The 18425-nt window shown below is 58.4% G+C and overlaps 8 protein-coding genes across 8 annotated transcripts; 5 read left to right on the top strand and 3 right to left on the bottom strand.

Moving 5' to 3' along the window:
• Positions 1-70: 70 nt before the first annotated feature.
• On the top strand, positions 71-2209 carry B0I36DRAFT_397555 (cytochrome P450; the record flags this gene model as incomplete). The annotated part of the gene is made up of 7 exons (XM_046161585.1): positions 71-497; positions 566-748; positions 832-1139; positions 1211-1332; positions 1411-1712; positions 1772-1873; positions 1970-2209. 7 exons carry the CDS (start codon positions 71-73, stop codon positions 2158-2160), a joined length of 1635 nt encoding a protein of 544 aa, XP_046005133.1. The 3' UTR covers positions 2161-2209.
• Positions 2210-3049: 840 nt separating this feature from the next.
• B0I36DRAFT_378019 (alcohol dehydrogenase) lies at positions 3050-4595 on the top strand (the record flags this gene model as incomplete). The annotated part of the gene is made up of 7 exons (XM_046160625.1): positions 3050-3150; positions 3251-3327; positions 3398-3418; positions 3484-3582; positions 3673-4275; positions 4347-4453; positions 4536-4595. The coding sequence occupies 7 exons, from the start codon at positions 3050-3052 to the stop codon at positions 4593-4595; spliced, it is 1068 nt and encodes a 355-aa protein (XP_046005134.1).
• A 1366-nt stretch (positions 4596-5961) lies between these two features.
• B0I36DRAFT_255627 (putative MFS multidrug transporter) lies at positions 5962-7760 on the top strand (the record flags this gene model as incomplete). Its single annotated transcript, XM_046150892.1, has 3 exons — positions 5962-6015; positions 6091-7243; positions 7390-7760. 3 exons carry the CDS (start codon positions 5962-5964, stop codon positions 7758-7760), a joined length of 1578 nt encoding a protein of 525 aa, XP_046005135.1.
• Positions 7761-8500: 740 nt separating this feature from the next.
• On the top strand, positions 8501-9049 carry B0I36DRAFT_369158 (uncharacterized protein; the record flags this gene model as incomplete). The annotated part of the gene is made up of 1 exon (XM_046159727.1): positions 8501-9049. The coding sequence occupies one exon, from the start codon at positions 8501-8503 to the stop codon at positions 9047-9049; it is 549 nt and encodes a 182-aa protein (XP_046005136.1).
• A 346-nt stretch (positions 9050-9395) lies between these two features.
• Positions 9396-10295, bottom strand: B0I36DRAFT_355423 (uncharacterized protein; the record flags this gene model as incomplete). The annotated part of the gene is made up of 2 exons (XM_046157440.1): positions 9396-9641; positions 9771-10295. 2 exons carry the CDS (start codon positions 10293-10295, stop codon positions 9396-9398), a joined length of 771 nt encoding a protein of 256 aa, XP_046005137.1.
• A 478-nt stretch (positions 10296-10773) lies between these two features.
• On the bottom strand, positions 10774-13809 carry B0I36DRAFT_299053 (fungal-specific transcription factor domain-containing protein). Its single transcript, XM_046151969.1, has 3 exons — positions 12607-13809; positions 12046-12528; positions 10774-11943 (listed from the first exon to the last, which is right to left on the bottom strand). Exons 1-3 carry the CDS (start codon positions 13395-13397, stop codon positions 10998-11000), a joined length of 2220 nt encoding a protein of 739 aa, XP_046005138.1. The 5' UTR covers positions 13398-13809; the 3' UTR covers positions 10774-10997.
• Positions 13810-15576: 1767 nt separating this feature from the next.
• B0I36DRAFT_299056 (uncharacterized protein) lies at positions 15577-16807 on the bottom strand (the record flags this gene model as incomplete). Its single annotated transcript, XM_046151970.1, has 3 exons — positions 16403-16807; positions 16180-16316; positions 15577-16053 (listed from the first exon to the last, which is right to left on the bottom strand). Exons 1-3 carry the CDS (start codon positions 16668-16670, stop codon positions 15577-15579), a joined length of 882 nt encoding a protein of 293 aa, XP_046005139.1. The 5' UTR covers positions 16671-16807.
• A 583-nt stretch (positions 16808-17390) lies between these two features.
• Positions 17391-18335, top strand: B0I36DRAFT_255200 (RmlC-like cupin domain-containing protein; the record flags this gene model as incomplete). Its single annotated transcript, XM_046150862.1, has 1 exon — positions 17391-18335. One exon carries the CDS (start codon positions 17391-17393, stop codon positions 18333-18335), a length of 945 nt encoding a protein of 314 aa, XP_046005140.1.
• Between the last annotated feature and the right edge of the window lie 90 nt (positions 18336-18425).

The raw sequence follows: 18425 nt of genomic DNA on the forward strand, positions 1-18425 counted from the left end.
GCGTCTTCTTCACATCCGTCCTGACTGTTGGGATAACACACTTTCTATTTAACAGCATTATTCAAGTGTAATGCCCCCCTCTAGCTTGGACGACCCTTTGGCGCGAGTAGCCGCGTTCGCCGTGGGCGTAGCCTCACATCTCTCCCTATTTCGCTTCGGAGAATGGCACTTGTCCACCGTCAAGCTTGTTCTCTCTTTCACCGCAGTACAGGCTGCCACCATCACGCTTCTACCAAGAGCTGAGCAACCACTTGGCACGAATGGCTCGCACTTCGCCGCCGCTCGTGTTTCGGTGACGCTGGGAGCACTGTGGATCGCAGGTGTCTTTGTTAGCATGCTCATCTATCGCGGGTTCTTCCATCGACTTTGCCGGTTTCCGGGACCTTTCATGGCTCGCTTTTCGAATTTCTACGTCACTGGCCTTAGTGCAAAGAGACTCCGTCTGTATAAAGAGGTACAGCAGTTGCACAGGCAGTATGGTGACATAGTCCGTCTCGGTATGTCACAAGGTGCTCCCGGCTTCGAAAAGGAATTATTTGAAAGCTAACCTAGACCCCGTAACAAGGCCCTCAAGAGCTGTCCATCAATAATGCCGAGGTCTTTGCTGCTGTCTCTGCACCCAATTCTCCGTGCACAAAAAGTGACTGGTACGACCTGATGCGTCCGATGGTGGCGCTGCAGCACGTTCGGAACCATGCTGAACACGCCGCGCGCCGCAAGGTGTGGGATCGCGGGTTCAGCGCGAAAGGTGCGAATCATAAAGTTACCGTTGGCTCCGTCATTCTGCATCTCAGCCCTGCTGACTTGGCGTTAATCACACAGCTCTGCGAGACTACGAGCCTCGCGTCACAAATTACACCAGCCAGCTTCTTGGGAAAATAGCCAGGTCCGAGGGCAAGCCCCTCAACGTCAGTGACTGGTTCAACTTTTACAGTTTTGACGTCATGGGCGATCTCGCCTGGGGCAAGTCCTTTGGCATGCTCCGCGACGGCATCAAGCACTACTTTATGAAGTCGCTGCATGCTGACATGACCAGCGTTGGGATTTTTACCCACCTGGTCTGGCTGTTCCCGATCTTCAAGGCCACACCGATTCTCAATGCTACCCATCTGGAGTTCTGGGGCTGGGTCAATTCGCAGGTGCACGAGCGTCGAAAGGTATGTGTGCAATGGGCATGCAAACTTGGTCATGAACCTGATTCCCCGTGTAGATGAAGCCAGAAAAGGCCGACGTCTTCTCCTGGCTCCTGGAAGACTATGAGAGCAAGCCGAGAACAAAGCAAGAGGAGATCGACCTCACCGGCGATGCTTATCTGATCGCCGTAGCTGGGAGGTGTGTGAGCAAGGCTGATATCCTGCAACTTACAAATCTAGTGCCTGCCAGCACGTAAGGCTGACCGGAGTAATACAGTGACACCACGGCCGCATCACTGACTTGCCTCTTCTTCCTCCTCGCCACCAACCCCAAAGTACTCAAAGCCCTGCAGAAGGAGATCGACCACGCGTACGAGTCCACCGCCAACAGTACTCCGGACTCCCTGGCACTGGGCAAGCTGACTTACCTTAACGCGGTCATCAACGAGACGATCCGCCTACATCCGCCGGTCCCCTCCGGGTTGGCGCGCGAGACGCCCGCAGAGGGGCTGACTGTTGGAGATCTCTACATTCCGGGTAACACTATTGTCCAGGTTCCATCGCATACGATATTCCACAGTAAGACTAGCTTTGCCTATGAAGATGCCAATGGCGCTGACCAGTGTTGTTTGCCGTAGACGAGCGCTACTGGGGTAGACCCAACGACTTCATTCCTGAGCGATGGACGGACCAGCCCGAGTTGATCAAGGATGGCAGTGTGTATGCGCCCTTTGGGTTTGGTAAGTGCGCTTCTACCACGGCTTCGCTGGGTATTTTCGAAATGGTATCCGTCCACATCTCGAGGAAACCGGCATGCTGACAGGGCAAACAACCAGGTCGCTACTCCTGTATTGGCAAGCAGCTCGGCTTGATGGAAATCCGTTACGTGACCGCTGAGCTCGTGCGTAGGTATGACGTCAAGCTCGCTCCGGGGCAGACAGCGGATGGGTTCATCGAGGGCAAGCGCGACACTTTCACTCTAGCGCTGGGTAAGCTCGATCTTGTATTCAACAAGAGATCCGCCTAGGTCTTTTGTGATTGTGGGGTGTAGTTAAATCACACGGTAGGATTCCGACTTTTGTTGGGTAGCCAATCGTTCTCAACGAATCAAGAAAACATACTTAGTTATTGTCGAGTTTCAATTTTCTATCGCATCTGCTGAGAGAATCCGTTCTTGAATCTTCAGATCAGGCTGAGCCCCAGCATGCACTATGCCCTAAGGCAGACATTACCAATAGAATGCCCACCTTTTACCAAACCCCTAAGCCCGCAAGTTAGACGGTCGCTGTGCTATCCTTTCTCAAGCATTTGCAGGCCAGATCCGTACAGAGCTAAATTCCTTGCCCTGGCGTCAGACCGAGTTTTCCTATGTACTACCTGAACTCTAGGACGTATCACAGATGCTAGCATAGGCTCGAGGCACCCGCAGGAACATGTCCATGAACCAGGCTATCGGTGACTGATCGACCCCGCGTGCCATCCCTGCCGATGCACACATTTGCGCCATTTTGCGGGGAAGCCTGGGGTAGGGGCATATAAGGTTCATGTCTCCGGGTGCGGCGGAGATGGTCGAATCTTGTCCGGTTGTTGAAGCTTGGTTGGGGACGAGTCAGCCTAGAACGACTCGATTGCTCACTAGTCACATGACTTATCAGGCTGACAGAGACAGGTCGATGAAGTGTGCCGTAGTGAAGGCATTAGAAGCAGAGTCATCGAGGCTCTTTCCTAGGCCAACACTGAGAGCACTGCTGCTGATTCAACCTGGACTTGACTGAAATTGGACCCTTCCTTGTCGGGCACAAGAGATCTTCCATGTAACATCTTCTCCACGCTCTGGATATCTCACGGCCCAGTACGAACTTCGCGAGCGGAGCAACCACTCCGTCAGGAGGTCAAACGAGGTTGCAGCAGGCACGATGAATCGCGCAATCGTCTATACGAATCCGGGGACAATAGAGACCGAGGTCATTGAAAAGCCCATCGAGGAGCCTGCACCAGGGGAGGTGCTTCTTCGTCTGTACGCAGAATCCTCGGCCACGTCCTCTACTACTATCACCAAGACCCATCGATGGTCTTGAATGTGAAGAAACTCATCGACTTACGCCGTCCTGTTCCAGACATTACTCTGGCGTCTGCCATACTGACTACGGCATCTGCACCAATGTCTTTGCAACATTGCCTCCTACTCCCAAGGGTAATGGTCATGTTCGCGTTTTGATGGACAGCCGTGGAGCTTTGTTGCTGACTTGTTCACTCAATTCCAGGTCAGATCGGAGGACATGAAGGTCAGCACTTTGATTTGAGACGAGCCGCGTCCAGGCGATCAAACATGACTGACAAATCATCGCAGGTGTTGGGGAAGTCATCAAACTCGGACCAGGCACCACTTCTCTGAAGCTCGGCGACCTGGTGGGCGTGAAGTGGTCAGCAAGCGCCTGCCTCAGCTGCGGTTCGTCGCAAATCAATTCCTTTCCCAGCTCGGTTTGAGCGAGGCGAGAGTCCAGTGCACGCCGTTGACTTCTGCCTCGCCCCTACACAGGTAACTGCCTCGAAGGCGGCGAGACGACCTGCCCCGCAGGCACAATCTCCGGGTTCATGACGCCGGGGACCTTCCAGCAGTACTGCCTCGCGCCGGCAAACTACGTGACGCCGATCCCGCGGTCCCTGGACCCGGCTGGCGCCGCGGCGCTCATGTGCGGCGGCATCACGGTGTACACGGCCCTCAAGCGTGCCGAGGTCAAGCACGGGCAGTGGGTCGTCGTGCTCGGCGCGGGCGGCGGGCTGGGCCACCTGGCGATCCAGTACGCGGTGGCGCTCGGGACCCGTGTCGTCGCGCTGGATGTCGGGGCCAAGGAGGAGTTCTGCCTGGGCCTGGGGGCGCGGGCGTTTGTGGATTTCACAAAGTTCGCGGGGGAGGAGGACGGTGGTGAGCAGCTGGCGGCGCGGGTGAAGGAACTGACGGGCGGTGCTGGTGCCAAGGTTGTCCTGGCTTGTAGCTCGAGCAATAAGTCCTATGCGCAGGCTGTGGGCTTGCTCGGGTTCCGGGGGACGCTGGTGTGTATTGGTGTGCCAGAAGGTGGTCCTGAACCGATCGGAGGGGCGAATGCCGGTGATATGATCACAAGGGAGCTCAAGATCTTTGGTAAGTGGAGTATCGAGCATGGACTGCTAGCATCCTCCACCATCTTGCCTCGCTAACATGGATCTCTACAGCCTTGAAGTCTGGCAACAGGGCCGATGCGAAGGAGTGCTTGGATATCGCAACTGCTGCCGGCATCAAGACCCGCTACGAGTTGCGGCCAATAGACAGTTTGACCCAGGTGCGTCTTTGCAACGTTGTTGGGGAAGTCTATCAATGGATGTGAGACTTGCTGACAAATCTGGCGCGGTTCGGGTCTGTAGGTTTTCAAAGACATGGAAGAAGGCAAGATCAATGGCAGGGTGGTTTTGGATTTGAGGTGAATACAATTCCAGTCTCGTAGTAACGCTGTGAGCAGCCTGTCTGTACAGGTCATTGTCACTGCGTACTACCACTGCGTCGTTCACGATGTTCAGGGGCCTTGACCAGCTTTGGCCAACGGCTATGATGTGGACCGACTAAGTATCAGGTCAATTGAGAAAGCTCTCGTACTATTCATCGTCTCTTGAGATCGTCCAAACCATGATGCAAATAGAGCCTTGATGTGGAATATCTCGCGAAGCTGAGTATAGGACTTGGTTTGTGGTCTGCGAGACAAGGCGGGAACCAAGTTGATCGCTAATCATTATGCCTCTTGTGCTTGAACACCAATTGGTTTCCGAACTATCGACGCAGAAGGAAAAGGAGGATGATGCTCACATGATAGCTAAACCAGGTTGCGACGTCCGCGCCTCCCGGTGTGCCTGTAAATGACCACGAGATCGTGATTAGCAATCCATACATGCAAAGCTGACCGTGTCAGCTTGGTTCGAGTATTCGAGGCTGCGCTCAGAATGGCGAGATCGGAGACGTGTGCACTTGATTGGGGTAGAAAGGGCAAAGCTGACCTCCGCCCGCCAGCTGCTGAGCGATGTCGGGGCTCGGGTTACCATTTTCGACAGACCATGCATGAGCTGCACGGCAATGCCTCCGGATGTGGCGTCCAGGCGGTCGGGGGCCTGCATCACGGGGTTCGAGTATGACCCCGCTGAAGACTGGCAGATGTCATCAAGAGTATATTCTCCCTAGACCACCTCTTTTATTGTTAGGTTGTACCCGCATGTGGGCACTTCCGTGACTAGTCGCCGCCCCTGCCTTGAATCCGATCCGGCGGTTGACGGGATGGACCCTTCCCACGCCCCCATGCTATTGCGGGGAGGTCAGCCTAGTCAGCACGTGGGCGTTTCAACAGCGACCTGTCCCGGCAACTGTGATGCTGCACCGTGTCACACGGCAACAGCCGTGGATGTCGTGTGAATGTCGGCTTGCAGGCGCCTGGCCGGCTTCGGCTTCGGCCCGCCCCTCATCGTGGGCACCCACAGCCCGTCCGGGGCAGGCCGCCTGTGAAAAGTCGGGGACCATCACCCCCCACGGGCTGACTCACCGATAGCCTGTGGGTGATCAAACTCCTCTCCTTCTCTCGCCAGCGTCTGGCTTCTTGGTTTCTCTCCGATCCGCACCACCACCAGCAAAATGTCTGTCGCTGCTGCAGAACGGGTTGACGAGACGGCACCGCTACTGTCGGCGCCCGTGACGGCCACGGCTCCCGCACCGCCATCGGGGCTGCTGGTTGAGGGGCAACACGGCCAAGCGGGCGAGCAGACGGAGGCTCACAACCAGGGAAGCAATGGGCCCGACAAGCTCGATAGCATGAGCGCCAACAAGGCCAACATGGCCGTCGTCTTCCCGGCCATTGCATCGGGAGTACTGCGCCCTTACCCCTGAGACTAAAGTCTCGTCGCCTCCAAATTTAAGCACCGCAGCTAATGCAAGCCCTAGATCTTCCTTGCCGCGGCCGACGGGACGATCGTGCTGGTCAACTACGCCACCATCTCGAGCGAGCTCAACGCCCTCAACAAGGCCCAGTGGATCGTCACGACCTACACCTTTGTCGCGGCCTGCTTCCAGCCCCTCTACGGCAAGCTATGCGACATTTTTGGGCGCAAGAACTGCCTTGTCACCGCGTATATCTTGTTCGCCACAGGCTGCATGGCCTGTGGCATGTCGACCACCATTGAGGGACTCATTGCCGCGCGCATCCTCCAGGCCGTGGGTGGAAGCGGGCTGGGTACCGTCATTAGCATCTTGCTCACAGATCTCGTCCCACCCGAGGACCGTGGTGTGTGGCAGGGCCTGCTCAACATCATGTATCTCTTTGGTGCGGGCATCGGCGCACCCGTGGGAGGCTTCCTCGCAGGGTCGGTGGGCTGGCGGTGGTCCTTCATCGGCCAGGTCCCGCTGTGCGTGTTGGCCATCTTCGTCATCTCGTGGACCTTGCACGACGACATGCCCACGCACAATGACAAGCATGACCCGTCCTCTGCGTCCAGCCAACCCTCCAGTACTCTCCTTGCCAGACTTCGCCGCGTCGACTTCCTCGGCGCCATAGCCCTCGTCACCACCATCTCGTCGTTCCTCTTCGCCCTCGACCGCGGCGGCAACGTCTCCTGGTCCGCGCCGGAATGCTACGTACCGCTCATCGTGTCCTTCTTCACGGGCGCGCTGTTCCTCTACGTAGAGACCAATATCGCCGCGGAGCCCGTGATGCCGCCGTCCGTCATACTCAGCCCGGCCCTGCTCCCCGTGTACGTCTCCTCGTCCCTCGCCTTCTTCGCCATCATCGCCCTCGAGTTCACCCTGCCGCTCTACTACCAGGCCCGTGCGGGCATGTCCCCGCAGGCCGCGTCGCTGTTCATGATCCCCGCCATTATAGCGGGCACGAGCTGCGCCCTTGTGACCGGGTTCTGGATGCGCCGGACGGGCCAGTACTACCGCGCCCTACTGTTCGCATGTGCGTGCCAGACGGTGGGCGGTGTGGTGGTGTTCCTGTTCTCCGGCCCAGTCAGGGAGCAGGCTGCCGCGCTGGTTGTCGGACACGTCGTGTCTGAGCTCGGAGTGGGCAATGTTGTCGTCTCGGGCTTGATTGCCGTTAGTAAGTGCTGTTTGTCTTTTGCATCTTCCCTTTTTGTCACTGCAAGCTCCTCAAGCCTTGCATGTGAGGCTTGTCGGGCACGACACCACGGACCGGCTCGGTAGCCGGTATGCAATAGGGTGGCTGGCTAACACGAGCCTGCACAGTCTCACTGGGCTCAGACTCGTCCTCGGCACTGCGGATCGCGGCATACTACTCGCTGCGCAACATGGGCTCCGTGCTCGGCGTCACCGTCGTCTCGACCATCATCCAGCAAGGCCTGCGCGACCTGCTCACCGTGGAGCTCGCCGCCCACGGCGTCGACGTGGACAAGATCGTCGACGAGGTGCGCCACAGCCTGGGCAACCTGCGGCACCTGGAGCCCGAGATTGCGGACATCGTCAGGCGCTGCTATGGCCAGGCGATGAACAGGGGTTTCTTGCTGATCCTCGTGGCCGCGGCGCTGACCTTCGTCCCGGCGGCGTTTATCAAGGGCGGGAGGGAGAAGAGGAAGAAGGAGGAGACTGGTCCGGAGTGATACGACTTTGGTCCAGCGCTCGTCATCTGGATGAATCCGTGAGGGGCATCAAGTGCTGCCAAAGCAGGAACCCATGGATCAGGCCAGGAATGAGGACCTAACGGCAACGTGCAAACGACGATGATAAGACGGCGGGGAGAATGGGAGCAATGCTGCATAACAGATATATTCGGGCTCAAGGCGGTTTGTTTTGGTGGGCGTTGATTTCGGCATGAGATGCGAGACATGCAAACAGGTGGACCTAGCCCGTGTCATGCCAAAAGCTTAGACATGTTGTTTGCTTATGACTGGCCATGTAGTCTGTCACTGGCGTATCCGTTCCGAGGCAGCTTCGGCTGCCAACACATTGATATGATGCTGCCGGCCTTCAACTATCCCGGAGCACCAACGAGAATCTGTTTGCAGGGTGTAGAGCCAAATGCGGGCCATATCTGAGTCTAACGCCACCAGCCGGACGACTCACAGGTTTGGTGCACGCGGTGGCCGCGTCATGTCGTGAATTCTGTGGTAGCGCTAGTGCTCTGACAATTCATCCTATCATTTTCTTGACCATAAAGTACAGCCCAGTCTGCTCGTCCATCGTCAAACCGAAACCCAGCTTTTGCACAGCTCAAGACCATTTCAATCTGCTCTCAAGGTTTTTTCATCTCCGTCGCCATCAGGACCCCCCTTTACGCCGAAACGACCGCATCCATCAACTTAGCATGGCTGATCAGATGGGCAACAGATTCGATCCCAACATGGCTGCACAGCCCGAAGGCACTCGTACACTGGCAGACAAGGCGTCTCTCGAGCTCCGAATCTCGAATCTGACCGAGGAGCTGCACCGCGCCAGAACCACAATCGCGCGCATGTCCGTGGACCTGGCGACCCTGGAAAAGACGCTGGAACAGACCACGGAGCAGCAAGCACGGCAAGTCGCCGGCCTCAAGCGGCAGCTCGAGCTCAAGCTAAGCTCGAGCGACGAGCCCAAGTGGCTGAACATGATGCTGGAGCTGGGCGTGCAGTGCGACGACGCCGAGCAAGAGCGCAATTTCCTGAGGCAGAAGGTCGCCAAGGACCCCGAGGCCAGGGGTGAGGCGGCCCTCGAGAAGCTCAGGCTAGATGAAGCAGTGAATGAAGACCGCCAGGGAGAAGTAGACGAGCTCAAGCGCCTTGTCGAGTTCCACAAGCGTAACAGCGAACACAGCGCAGAGGAAGCCCGGGAGCTTCGGCGTCTGCTTCATGAGCAGTCAATTCAGGGCGGAATGGGTGGCATTGGGGGTGATGAGGATATGCGCGAACAATGAGTCAATTCCTGCCTTTTTTGTGTTGGCCACATAGCCTTCACGGAATCCATGGAATCCAGGCAATCGGAGGCCAGCTAGTGGGAGAGCAGATTAGAGAATATGGATTTGAATTCCGCAAGACATTCGGAGCATGGGCTTGTGTATGCAGAATTGAAATTAGCCTGCAGCAGAGAATGGCAGTCACATCTCATGGTTTCCAGATAACAACGAGCTATTCGTGACCGGTATTGAATCGAATATCATGCAGTCCTTCCTTCTTCTCCATAATTCGTGCCGTGAACATCAGAGCAATTCCAAACCCCAATGGAAACAAACGCTTCAGCTCTCTCAACATTTCTAAAGATACTCAACGATTGAACGGCCGCAGGAACGCCTTGAGCGCGGCGCTCTGGTCCCCATTCACCCTCGCTCCTCCGGCCAGCGGGAAGACCTTGCTCTGCTTCTTCGAGTACGTCTTGAGCGCCTTGACGCTCGCAAAGGTCTTGATGCTGGAGAGGGGTTGTGCGGCTGCTTCGGGAGAAGTGCGATGTACCAGAGAGCGACGGGCGAAGTGGACGAGGTCGAAGATGTTGATATTGACGGCCTGTAGGATCTGGAACATGTGAAGATCAAGTAAAGAGTCAGTCTCGTACAGGCCCGAATAGAAACAAAAGCAGAGGCTGGAAGTGTGGATCAGGCAGAGCAGGAGGATTTTCAGCAGGATATAGAGGGGAAAACTCACCTTCTTGCAACCCGTGATCGACTTGCCCGTTTCACCAGCTCCTGACGCCACCACCACACGACACAGTTCCTGCCACGCAGCCAGGTCGTTGTGCCTGCCATAGTGCTCCTCGAGCTCCATGTCGATCGCCCTGTGGAAGCGCTTGCGCAGGGCTTCCATCTCGTGATAGCCGAGCGTGCTGGTGAGGTGGTTCCTGAGCTGCGAGAAGCTGACGGACGGCGGAGTCGAGGGGTCGTACTTTTTGAACGCGTCGAAGGACCGAAAAAAGCGGTCCAGGGGCATGTCGATTTCGATGTCGTCTTCCACGTGGGAATCGAGTCTCAAGCCGCTGAGAGTGCTCGCCAGCCCGTCTTCCTCGCTGCCAGGTGTAAGAGCTGAGCTCGACGACATTGAGGGGGTGTCATTGTCTGTGCCTGCGGAGTTGGCGACACCTGCAGCGGAGTGATGGCCGGTAGACTCTGCGTGCTGGCGCAGAGAGACCGGTGACTTGAAGGCCTTGCCACAGCTCTGGCATGTGTGCGCCATGTTGCGATACTTGACTGAATCGTTGTGCGTGTCGGGACTGGCTTGGGACGTGGGGAAGACTTGATGCAGGGCGCGTAGCGGAAAAGACGACTGTAATTGGTTAAAGAAATACGTCGCTGCGTTGAACTAGACTACTGGGCGAAGTGAAAGCGTCTTTTTCAATTGAAAACATTTGCGAGGGATCGATTAAGAAAGTACAAAGACGGGTGGGCAGTCTTGTTGTCACGCGGATGAAAACAAAATGGCTGGCTGCCTGGCCATGCTTGTCGTGTTGGCGAGGCAGACCAGCCAACAGCGCGGTAGGGAAAACCTGGGAACCCACTGGAAGCGCTCTGCGCCGGGAAGAATGATTGTTATTGGGCGCGCAGGACAGTTGGTGGTCTGCCCGGAGGGAGTTCTGTTGCTGCAGGCGAGGCTGTGCAGGCGCTTAATCACATGCAAGGCTGTCGGCACTGCACGCAGCATCAAGAGTAGGATCCGGGTTTCAGATGCCCATTGAGATGTCTCTTTGGGTTGCACACCTGACAATTAGACTAAAGAAGCTGTTGACCGTGAGATGCCCACTATATCTATTCCACAACAGAGCGAACTTCTCGGCATCTGTGATCGATAAAAACAAAAACGCTAGCAAGTACTATTTTATTCACCGGTCCAGCATGGCCTTGGCGATGCTTCCCGGTTCATCCTGACCCGCCAGCCCACTCAAAAGTCTGCAGGGACGTACGTCAACCACTGCGTATCGTCCATGTCGAAGAACAGCGAGTCCAGACCGACTTCTGCCGCCATCGCTCCCCCGCCAGCATCGACGTCAAACATGTGGTGGCTATGTGGGAACGAGGATCTCGACGACGGCGCCGTGCTAGATTGCATGGATCGCATGTTGTTAGTGTTGTTGTTGTTATTATTATTAATATTGTGCAGCGACGTGACGGCCAGCATCGACTGAGCGCCTGGCCCCTCGCCATGTGCATGCTGGTGGTGATGATGGTGCGCAGATTGACCAGTGTTGTTGTGGTTCGTATGTTGTTGTTGTTGTTGTTGCTGCTGCTGCTTGTTGTCACTGCGACCATTGAGCGCTGCTTGCTGCTCATCCGCAGAGTTTGTCTGCTGCTGCTGCTGCTGCTCCGCGGAGCCGCGTCGACTCACACCTCGACTCCCGCCGCCGCCACCACCACCCTCGCCGCCGCTCGTCTTCTCGCCAATCTTGCCCGACAAGATCTCCAGCGCGACGACGCACCGCTTCGCCGCGAGCCCAAACTGCTCGTGCTCTCGGAGTATCGCCATCGTGTCGTCCAGCGCGGCCGCGACCTCGCGCGCGGGGAAGCACCGCGGCCGCAGGCGGGCGGCCATGAGCACCGCGCCAGCCGTGTAGATGTAGAACAGGCGGTACCACCAGGCGGGCAGGAGGCCCAGGGTGCCGTCGTGCTGGAGGAAGCGGCGCATCAGGGCGACCGTCTCGAGGGCCGTCTCGACGCAGACCAGGGCCGACTGCTGGAGGACGCGGGTGCTCAGGGTCTGGCGGACGACGGGCAGACCGCTGGCGGCGGAGGAAGTGGTCGCGGGTGAAGATGACGTGTCCGGGGTCGGTTGGCCCAGGCAGTACCGAGCGAGCATTGGTCTGAGGAGGAGGATGCGGGCGTGTAGGCAGCTAGGGACACAGACTGGTAAGCATATGCACATTCTCGAACCCCAGATTTTCTTGTCCTCCGCTCGCGAAAACTTCCACGAAACAAAAACCAGAGAAACTCACCGGAATCGCAGAATCACAATCTGCCGCCGCGTAATCTCGTCCACCACGATCCCCTGCGCAGCGCCGCCGCCGCCGCCGCCCCCCTCGACGGCCTCTAGTTGCAAATGCGCCGGGAGCCCAGCCTCCCACTTGGTCAGCTCGTTGTCAATCATGATGGCCTTGCCCGCGTCGGCCTCGCCCTGGTCCGTCTCGAGCCACTCGGCCTTGTGCGACTCGAGCCCGCGCGAGTTGGTGCTGGGCGTCGAGTAGAACGCCTTGAGGACGCGGTGGATGATGCGGTACAGGTCGAGCGTCTTGACGAAGAAGGCGAAGCGGTACTTGTGCGGGCTGCTGTCGTCGAGGTCCGCTCCCGCCGCCGCCATGCTGTGGCTGTGGCTGCTGCTCGGATCAAGCGCGCCGACGTCGAGCATGAGAGGCTGTGGGACGGCTTCTGCTGTCTCGCTCGAGACCATGGAGGGGCGCCCATGGGTCAGCGCGAGCATGCTAATGTGTACACCCAGCTCGTTAGCATTGCTCTCTCGTACGCCGCTATCTCATAAAAAAAGGTCCTCAGACACATACCGGTCCATCAAGATACAACCATGCCATATCCTCCTCACGAGCTCCCGATCCCTCGCATCCCCCAGCCGCGCAGACGTCTCGGGGAGGTGCAGCCCCAGCCCCTGCGCGATGCGTATGGCCGCGCCAATGACCATCCACGTCTGGTGCGGGTGGTTCGTGCTCTGCAGGTACTGGCCCATGAGCAGCAGGCACTGGACGACCTGCACGCTGCCGCCGTCCCAGACGTTGAACCGCAGGCTCTGCTGCGCGCGCGTGTAGTACTCCTTGCTCGCCTCGGCGCGCTGCTCGGACGGGTATCCCTCCTGGAGCTCCGTGGCCAGAGCGAAGATGCTGTTGAGCAGGCTGACAAAGATGCGCTCGTCGGAGCTGGGCATCGCGGACGTGCCGGAGAACAGGGACTCGTAGCACGCCTGGAAGGTCTCGCGGTCGAGGAACGGGTAGAGCCCGTCGACGTAGTACCAGTACAGGTGGACGAGGCGGTCTGCCTGCTTGCGTGACGGGAGGACATATTCGTGAGGCTCGCTGTCGTCGTCGTTGCTGCTGCTGATGCCGCCAGTGTGGTTGTATGGTGTTGCAGATGTGCTTGGGCGGTGGAGGAGGAATCCGTGGCCCGCCTGGTGAGAAGTGACTGAGAGGGATGGGGCACCGTCAGGTTGGTTGTTTTGAGGTTGAGATGCCCCTGACGAGGTTGGTCCAGAGACGGCAGCGCGCAGCTGGCGCGTAAAGGAGCCGACGCTGCTGCTGCCAAAGTACTCGTTGCTGACCTCGCCGTCGTTGAGGACCGCGGTCATCGAGTCTGCGGCAGCGGACGAGTTGCCATGCTGACTGGCCGCAATGGACAGTGTCGAAAGGGGCGACGGGCCACCAACAGGGCTTGGGCCAGATATTGACGGTGGCCGGTCGACTACATGCGGAGCTGATGATCTGGGACTGTTTATGGCCTCGAACGACGTGCTGGAGGCTGGCCTCAGTCCGTGAAGGGGCTGGCGATATGCCGGGGCCGGGGATGTCACGACTCCTGAAGTCCTCTGGGCCCTGATGTCATGACTGCTGCTTCCGCTGTTGCTGCTACCGCCGCCAGGGCCTGGTATCGGGATGGCAAAGTCTGAGTGACGGGGGGTCTGGCTCCCGCCGTGCTCGTGGGCGTGGCTGCCAGTCGAGACGGAGGGAGCGTAGTCGCAGCGGTCACCGCGGCGAACACAGTGGTTGCAGGCTGCGTATGTTGTCAGTTCACGAATCTTTTGGTGGATATCACAAGACAAGGAGACGGGATGATGTTGTTGAACTGACCAGGCCGTACGCCGTCGCACTTGACCTTGCGGTCGCGACAATGGTTGCAGGCACTGGTTGGCCACAGGCCATGTTAGCCACCATCTGGCACGAAGAAGAAAGCAGCAGCCACCCACGAGCACTCACATGTCGATCTTGATACGCTTGGGCTTGGGCCCGGGCGTGGCGGCCACGGGCTGGTGGTGCTGCTTGTGCCCGGCGCCGGGGCCGGCCGGGGCAGACATGGGGCCGTGTCAGTCAGTCGGCAGGAGGCATCCGGCAGGCACTGGATGTCGTGTTCGGATCGGATGGCACGCGGCGAGAGAGTGTGTCGGATGGGCACGACGCGAGAGAGTGCAGCGTTGCAAGGTTGCAGTGTGCAGGGCTCGGAAGGGGATGGATGTGCGCAGGGACGCACGCGGCGAGTTGCAGCTCGGAGGAACGCGTGATTACAGCAGAGTGGGGCCCGGTCGGAAGCGGGGACTCCAAGTGTCCAGGTCCACCTCTCTCCAAGCCCCCAGAGCGGGGCCCGTGCGGGGATCCTCGCCCAGCATTGATCCGAGCAGGTGCCCACACGCCTCGGAAGGACGCCCAGGCTGGTTCCGGGGGTGGGCGGGGGGTTCCGAGATCAGTCACGGACGGCCATGCACCATCCCTCGGAACATGTAAGAGTGCATGTGAGTGAGGACAGATTATGGAGAGGTTGGCTAATTACATTGACCTGCTGCGGATGGCTCTGGTGCATCACCGTGCTCCAGATGATTGTGTGCTTCCGTCCAAGGCCGCTACCCACGGCGGCCTGTTCCGTGTAAAGATCTCGGCTGCAGGTGCTGTCTTGAGCCTGTACGAGAACATCATCAGCCTTCAGTGTATATCTCGGGCTCAGCGCAATGACCTACCCGTGCTCCATCAGCGGCGCTCGCACCATTAGATACCGCCCCTGTGCCGATGCCGGAATCGTCCACAAAGTCACCCCGCACCTCCGACAAAAGCACTTGGTCTTGGGCGTCTGGCTCTCTGTGTCGTGTATCTCATACTCTGATATATACTCGGAGCCTTGTATTATAATTGCACGGGTCTCGAACTTCATGATCTATGCTCGAGGTGTCAACTCCAGCGCAACTGACTTCGTCCAACGCCTCAGATCTTGGACTTACAATTTGATGGGTTCCGCCAGAATTCATCCGGCAGTGTTGGCAGAAACATGCTAGCTTGGCGAGGGGCGGTGCAGTTGCCGTGACCCTGACATTGCCGCACTGGCATTGACCATTTGACGATTCGACGTGCATAATGACAGTGATTCACCCACCGAAGAAGGACGTATAAAAAATGATGGCCAAGAAACTGCGGATAGGAATCCTGAAATTTTAAAATGGTGTACCAGAATTGGCTGAGGGGAACGTTCCAGCCTTATATGTTTGGCAAGCCACACCCCAAGTTCCATCTAGCTCGCTTACACGCGATCTGTTGCAGTCCCTCAGGTTGACCGTGCCACTACCTTCAACTACAGTCCGTCATGCAGTCCTGCACAATCTTCAAAATCAAGTGCTCATCAACGTCTTGCACTAACAAAATTGCTTACCATATTGCAGAAATTGCATGACCAAGTCTGATGCACGCTTATTGTGAAGTTCCAAGTCTATCGCTGGTGGCCTCTCTTTGCGCATGGCTTTAGCTTTTGTACAAATTCAGGAAAAACATCTATTCAAACACCATCTTGTTCTTGATGCAGCCCAACTGCGCGATCCGCACCTCCACGACATCCCCATCATTCAGATACTTTGGCTCCTTCATGCCCATCGCCACGCCCGAGGGCGTGCCCGTCAGAATCACCGTGCCCGCCTTGAGCGTCGTGCCCTGGCTGACAAACGCCACGATCTCGGGCACCCCAAAGAGCAGGTCGCTCGTCGACTCGTCCTGGCGCACCTCGCCGTTGACCAGCGTGGTCAGCTGCAGGTCGGCCGCGGCGCCCACGACCGCTGGGGACACGAGCATGGGCCCCACAGGGGCGAACTTGTCGAACCCCTTGCTGAAGCACCACTGGGGCACGCCGCCGGCCTTTTTGGGGTCGCGCTGCCACGCCCGCGCCGAGACGTCGTTGCACACGGTGTACCCGGCGATGTGGTCGAGTGCGGACTCCTTGGGGATGTTCTTGCTGGTCTTGCCGATGACGATGGCCTGTTTTTGGACGAGAATGCAAGTATCAGCGACATCTCGTGACTTCTACGTGGCGGCGAATATGTGGCCTGCCAGATGGGAGTGACACTCCAAGTTTTGGGAAAGACAAGGGCATGAACTACTCACCAGCTCGCCCTCGTAGTCTACAGTCCCGTCCTGCGCGACCTTGGGGATCGGCACATCCTCGGCATACCCCGCGATCGAGTCGGAAGGCTTGATGAAGACAGAAGGATACGGCGGCGGCGTCCGGCCACCCTCCTTGACTGCACAGCAAAAACCATAATGTCAGCACGCACGAATCCACTTTCCACAGGGACATGATGATCGATCCCCTGAGAGCCACACGTACTGTGCTTGATGTAGTTGAGGCCAATGCACTTGATGATCGGCACATCGTCCACCTTGAGGAGGTCGCTTATCGCCTTGACGGCCACGCGCTTGCCCGTGTTTTCGGTGGCAGCGACGGGATTGGGCGAGGAGCCGGTGTAGATGACGGCCTCGAGAGTGCCAGCGGCCAGCTTGTCGGTGAGCTCGGCGTCGCTGTCGATCTGTGGCTCGCCAAAGTGCTCTGCGCCGTCGGCGTCGACGAAGCGGATCAGGCGCTTCCAGGATGCCATTGTTTTGTTGTCTGCTGGGTGCAGTTGTGCGTGTTTTGGTGTAGTGATGTTGACCAGGAGGCAGTCTGTGAGTATCTGGGAGCTTGGCCAAGGATCAACTTTTGCAAGAGGATAGAATGCCGCAGATGCAGTCAAAGGTGGTCCTAGTGATGGGAGAATCTGATTGCCTTGGGCCTGTCTGAGGCCGACGACCGGCGAGGGGGATTGAAGGTCTCGGGGCCAGCTACGGCGGCTTCCGAGTGGGTGCCGCAAAGACGAGCCCCGAAACTCCCCTCTCCTTAGCACACACACCCCGGGACGCCTTCCGAGATGCGGGGGCTCCGAGGAGCTACTCCGCTCGCGTGCGCACAATGAAACTCAAGCTGCGTCGTCCGTCGGGGTGGCGGATCAAGATGATCCGGTGGTGGTGCGTACTGCTGGAAACAAAGACTGCTCGGGCTCGTACGCTGAGGACTGATACTAGGCTGATCCTCCCGGGCAAAACTGGACCTTGAACACAACCTTTCACGAGACATACGTATCCCCGCCGCGACACCTTGTTTCACTGCTCTAAGTGATCACAGCCGAATACAAGAGATCAGATCGACCACAACACAAATCCCTCACACCTAGACATACACACCCGCACTCATGACGATGGTGGCAGACAGTGGCAGCAGCACAAAGCCCGAGGCGCACCCCTCGGCGCCTCAGCAGCAGCAGCAGCAGCAGCAGGAAGACATGAGCTCCCTCCTGGGCCCGCTGCCCGCCCTCAACCTCGAGCCGCTGTGGTCCAAGATGGACCGCATGGTGCCCGCGCTGCCTGAGCCCAAGGCCCGGCCGCACCAGTGGAAGTACGCAGAGTGCTACCCGCACCTGCTCAAGGCCGGCCGCATGGTCGCCGCCGAGGACGCCGAGCGGCGGGTGCTGATGCTCGTCAACCCGGCCCTCGAGAGCCCCTTCACCACCGACACCATCTACGGCGGCCTCCAGCTCGTCAACCCGGGCGAGACGGCCCCGGCCCACCGGCACATTGCCTTTGCCTTCCGCTTCATCATCGACGGCGAGGGCTTCACCGCCGTCGAGGGCAAGCGCATGACCCTCCGGCGCGGCGACTTTGTCGTCACCCCGACCTGGCACTGGCACGACCACGGCAACGAGTCGGACGCGCCCGTCGTCTGGCTCGACGCCCTCAACCTCCCCGTCTTTACTTTCCTCCGGGTGCACTTTGCCGAGGGCTACCACGACCCCCGGTACCCCAGCGAGCCCGCGGACCCGTGTGAGTGGCGCTTCCCCTGGGACGAGGTCGAGACGGCCCTCAACGCGACGGCCGGCACCAAGAACCACGCCGTGCACCACTACGTCAGCAGCCGGACGGGCAAGCCGCTGTCGGCGACGCTGGGCGCGCAGGCCGAGCGGATAGCAGCGGGCAGCAGCAGCGAGGCGTCCCAGTCGCAATGCTCCTTCATGTACCACGTCTACGAGGGTAAAGGCCGCTCGACCATCACGACGCCCGCGACGGGTGAGACAGTCGAGTACAGCTGGCAGGCCAGGGACACGTTCGTCGTCCCGGCATGGGCCAAGGTGCAGCACTTCAACGACAGCGAGGAGGAGCCCGCGTACTTGGTGGCCGTCCACGACCGACCCATGTTGGAGAACCTGGGCCTGATCAAGCCAGGCTTGTGAGGGGAAGAAGCACTCGGGCGGGAGTTTCAGGGGCGTCGGAATTTGTTGTTATTGAACTTAGCGGAATGAATGCACCGGTTTAATTTGTCC

Source organism: Microdochium trichocladiopsis (assembly GCF_020744255.1).
Source record: "Microdochium trichocladiopsis strain MPI-CAGE-CH-0230 chromosome Unknown B0I36scaffold_13, whole genome shotgun sequence".
NCBI lineage: Eukaryota > Fungi > Ascomycota > Sordariomycetes > Xylariales > Microdochiaceae > Microdochium > Microdochium trichocladiopsis.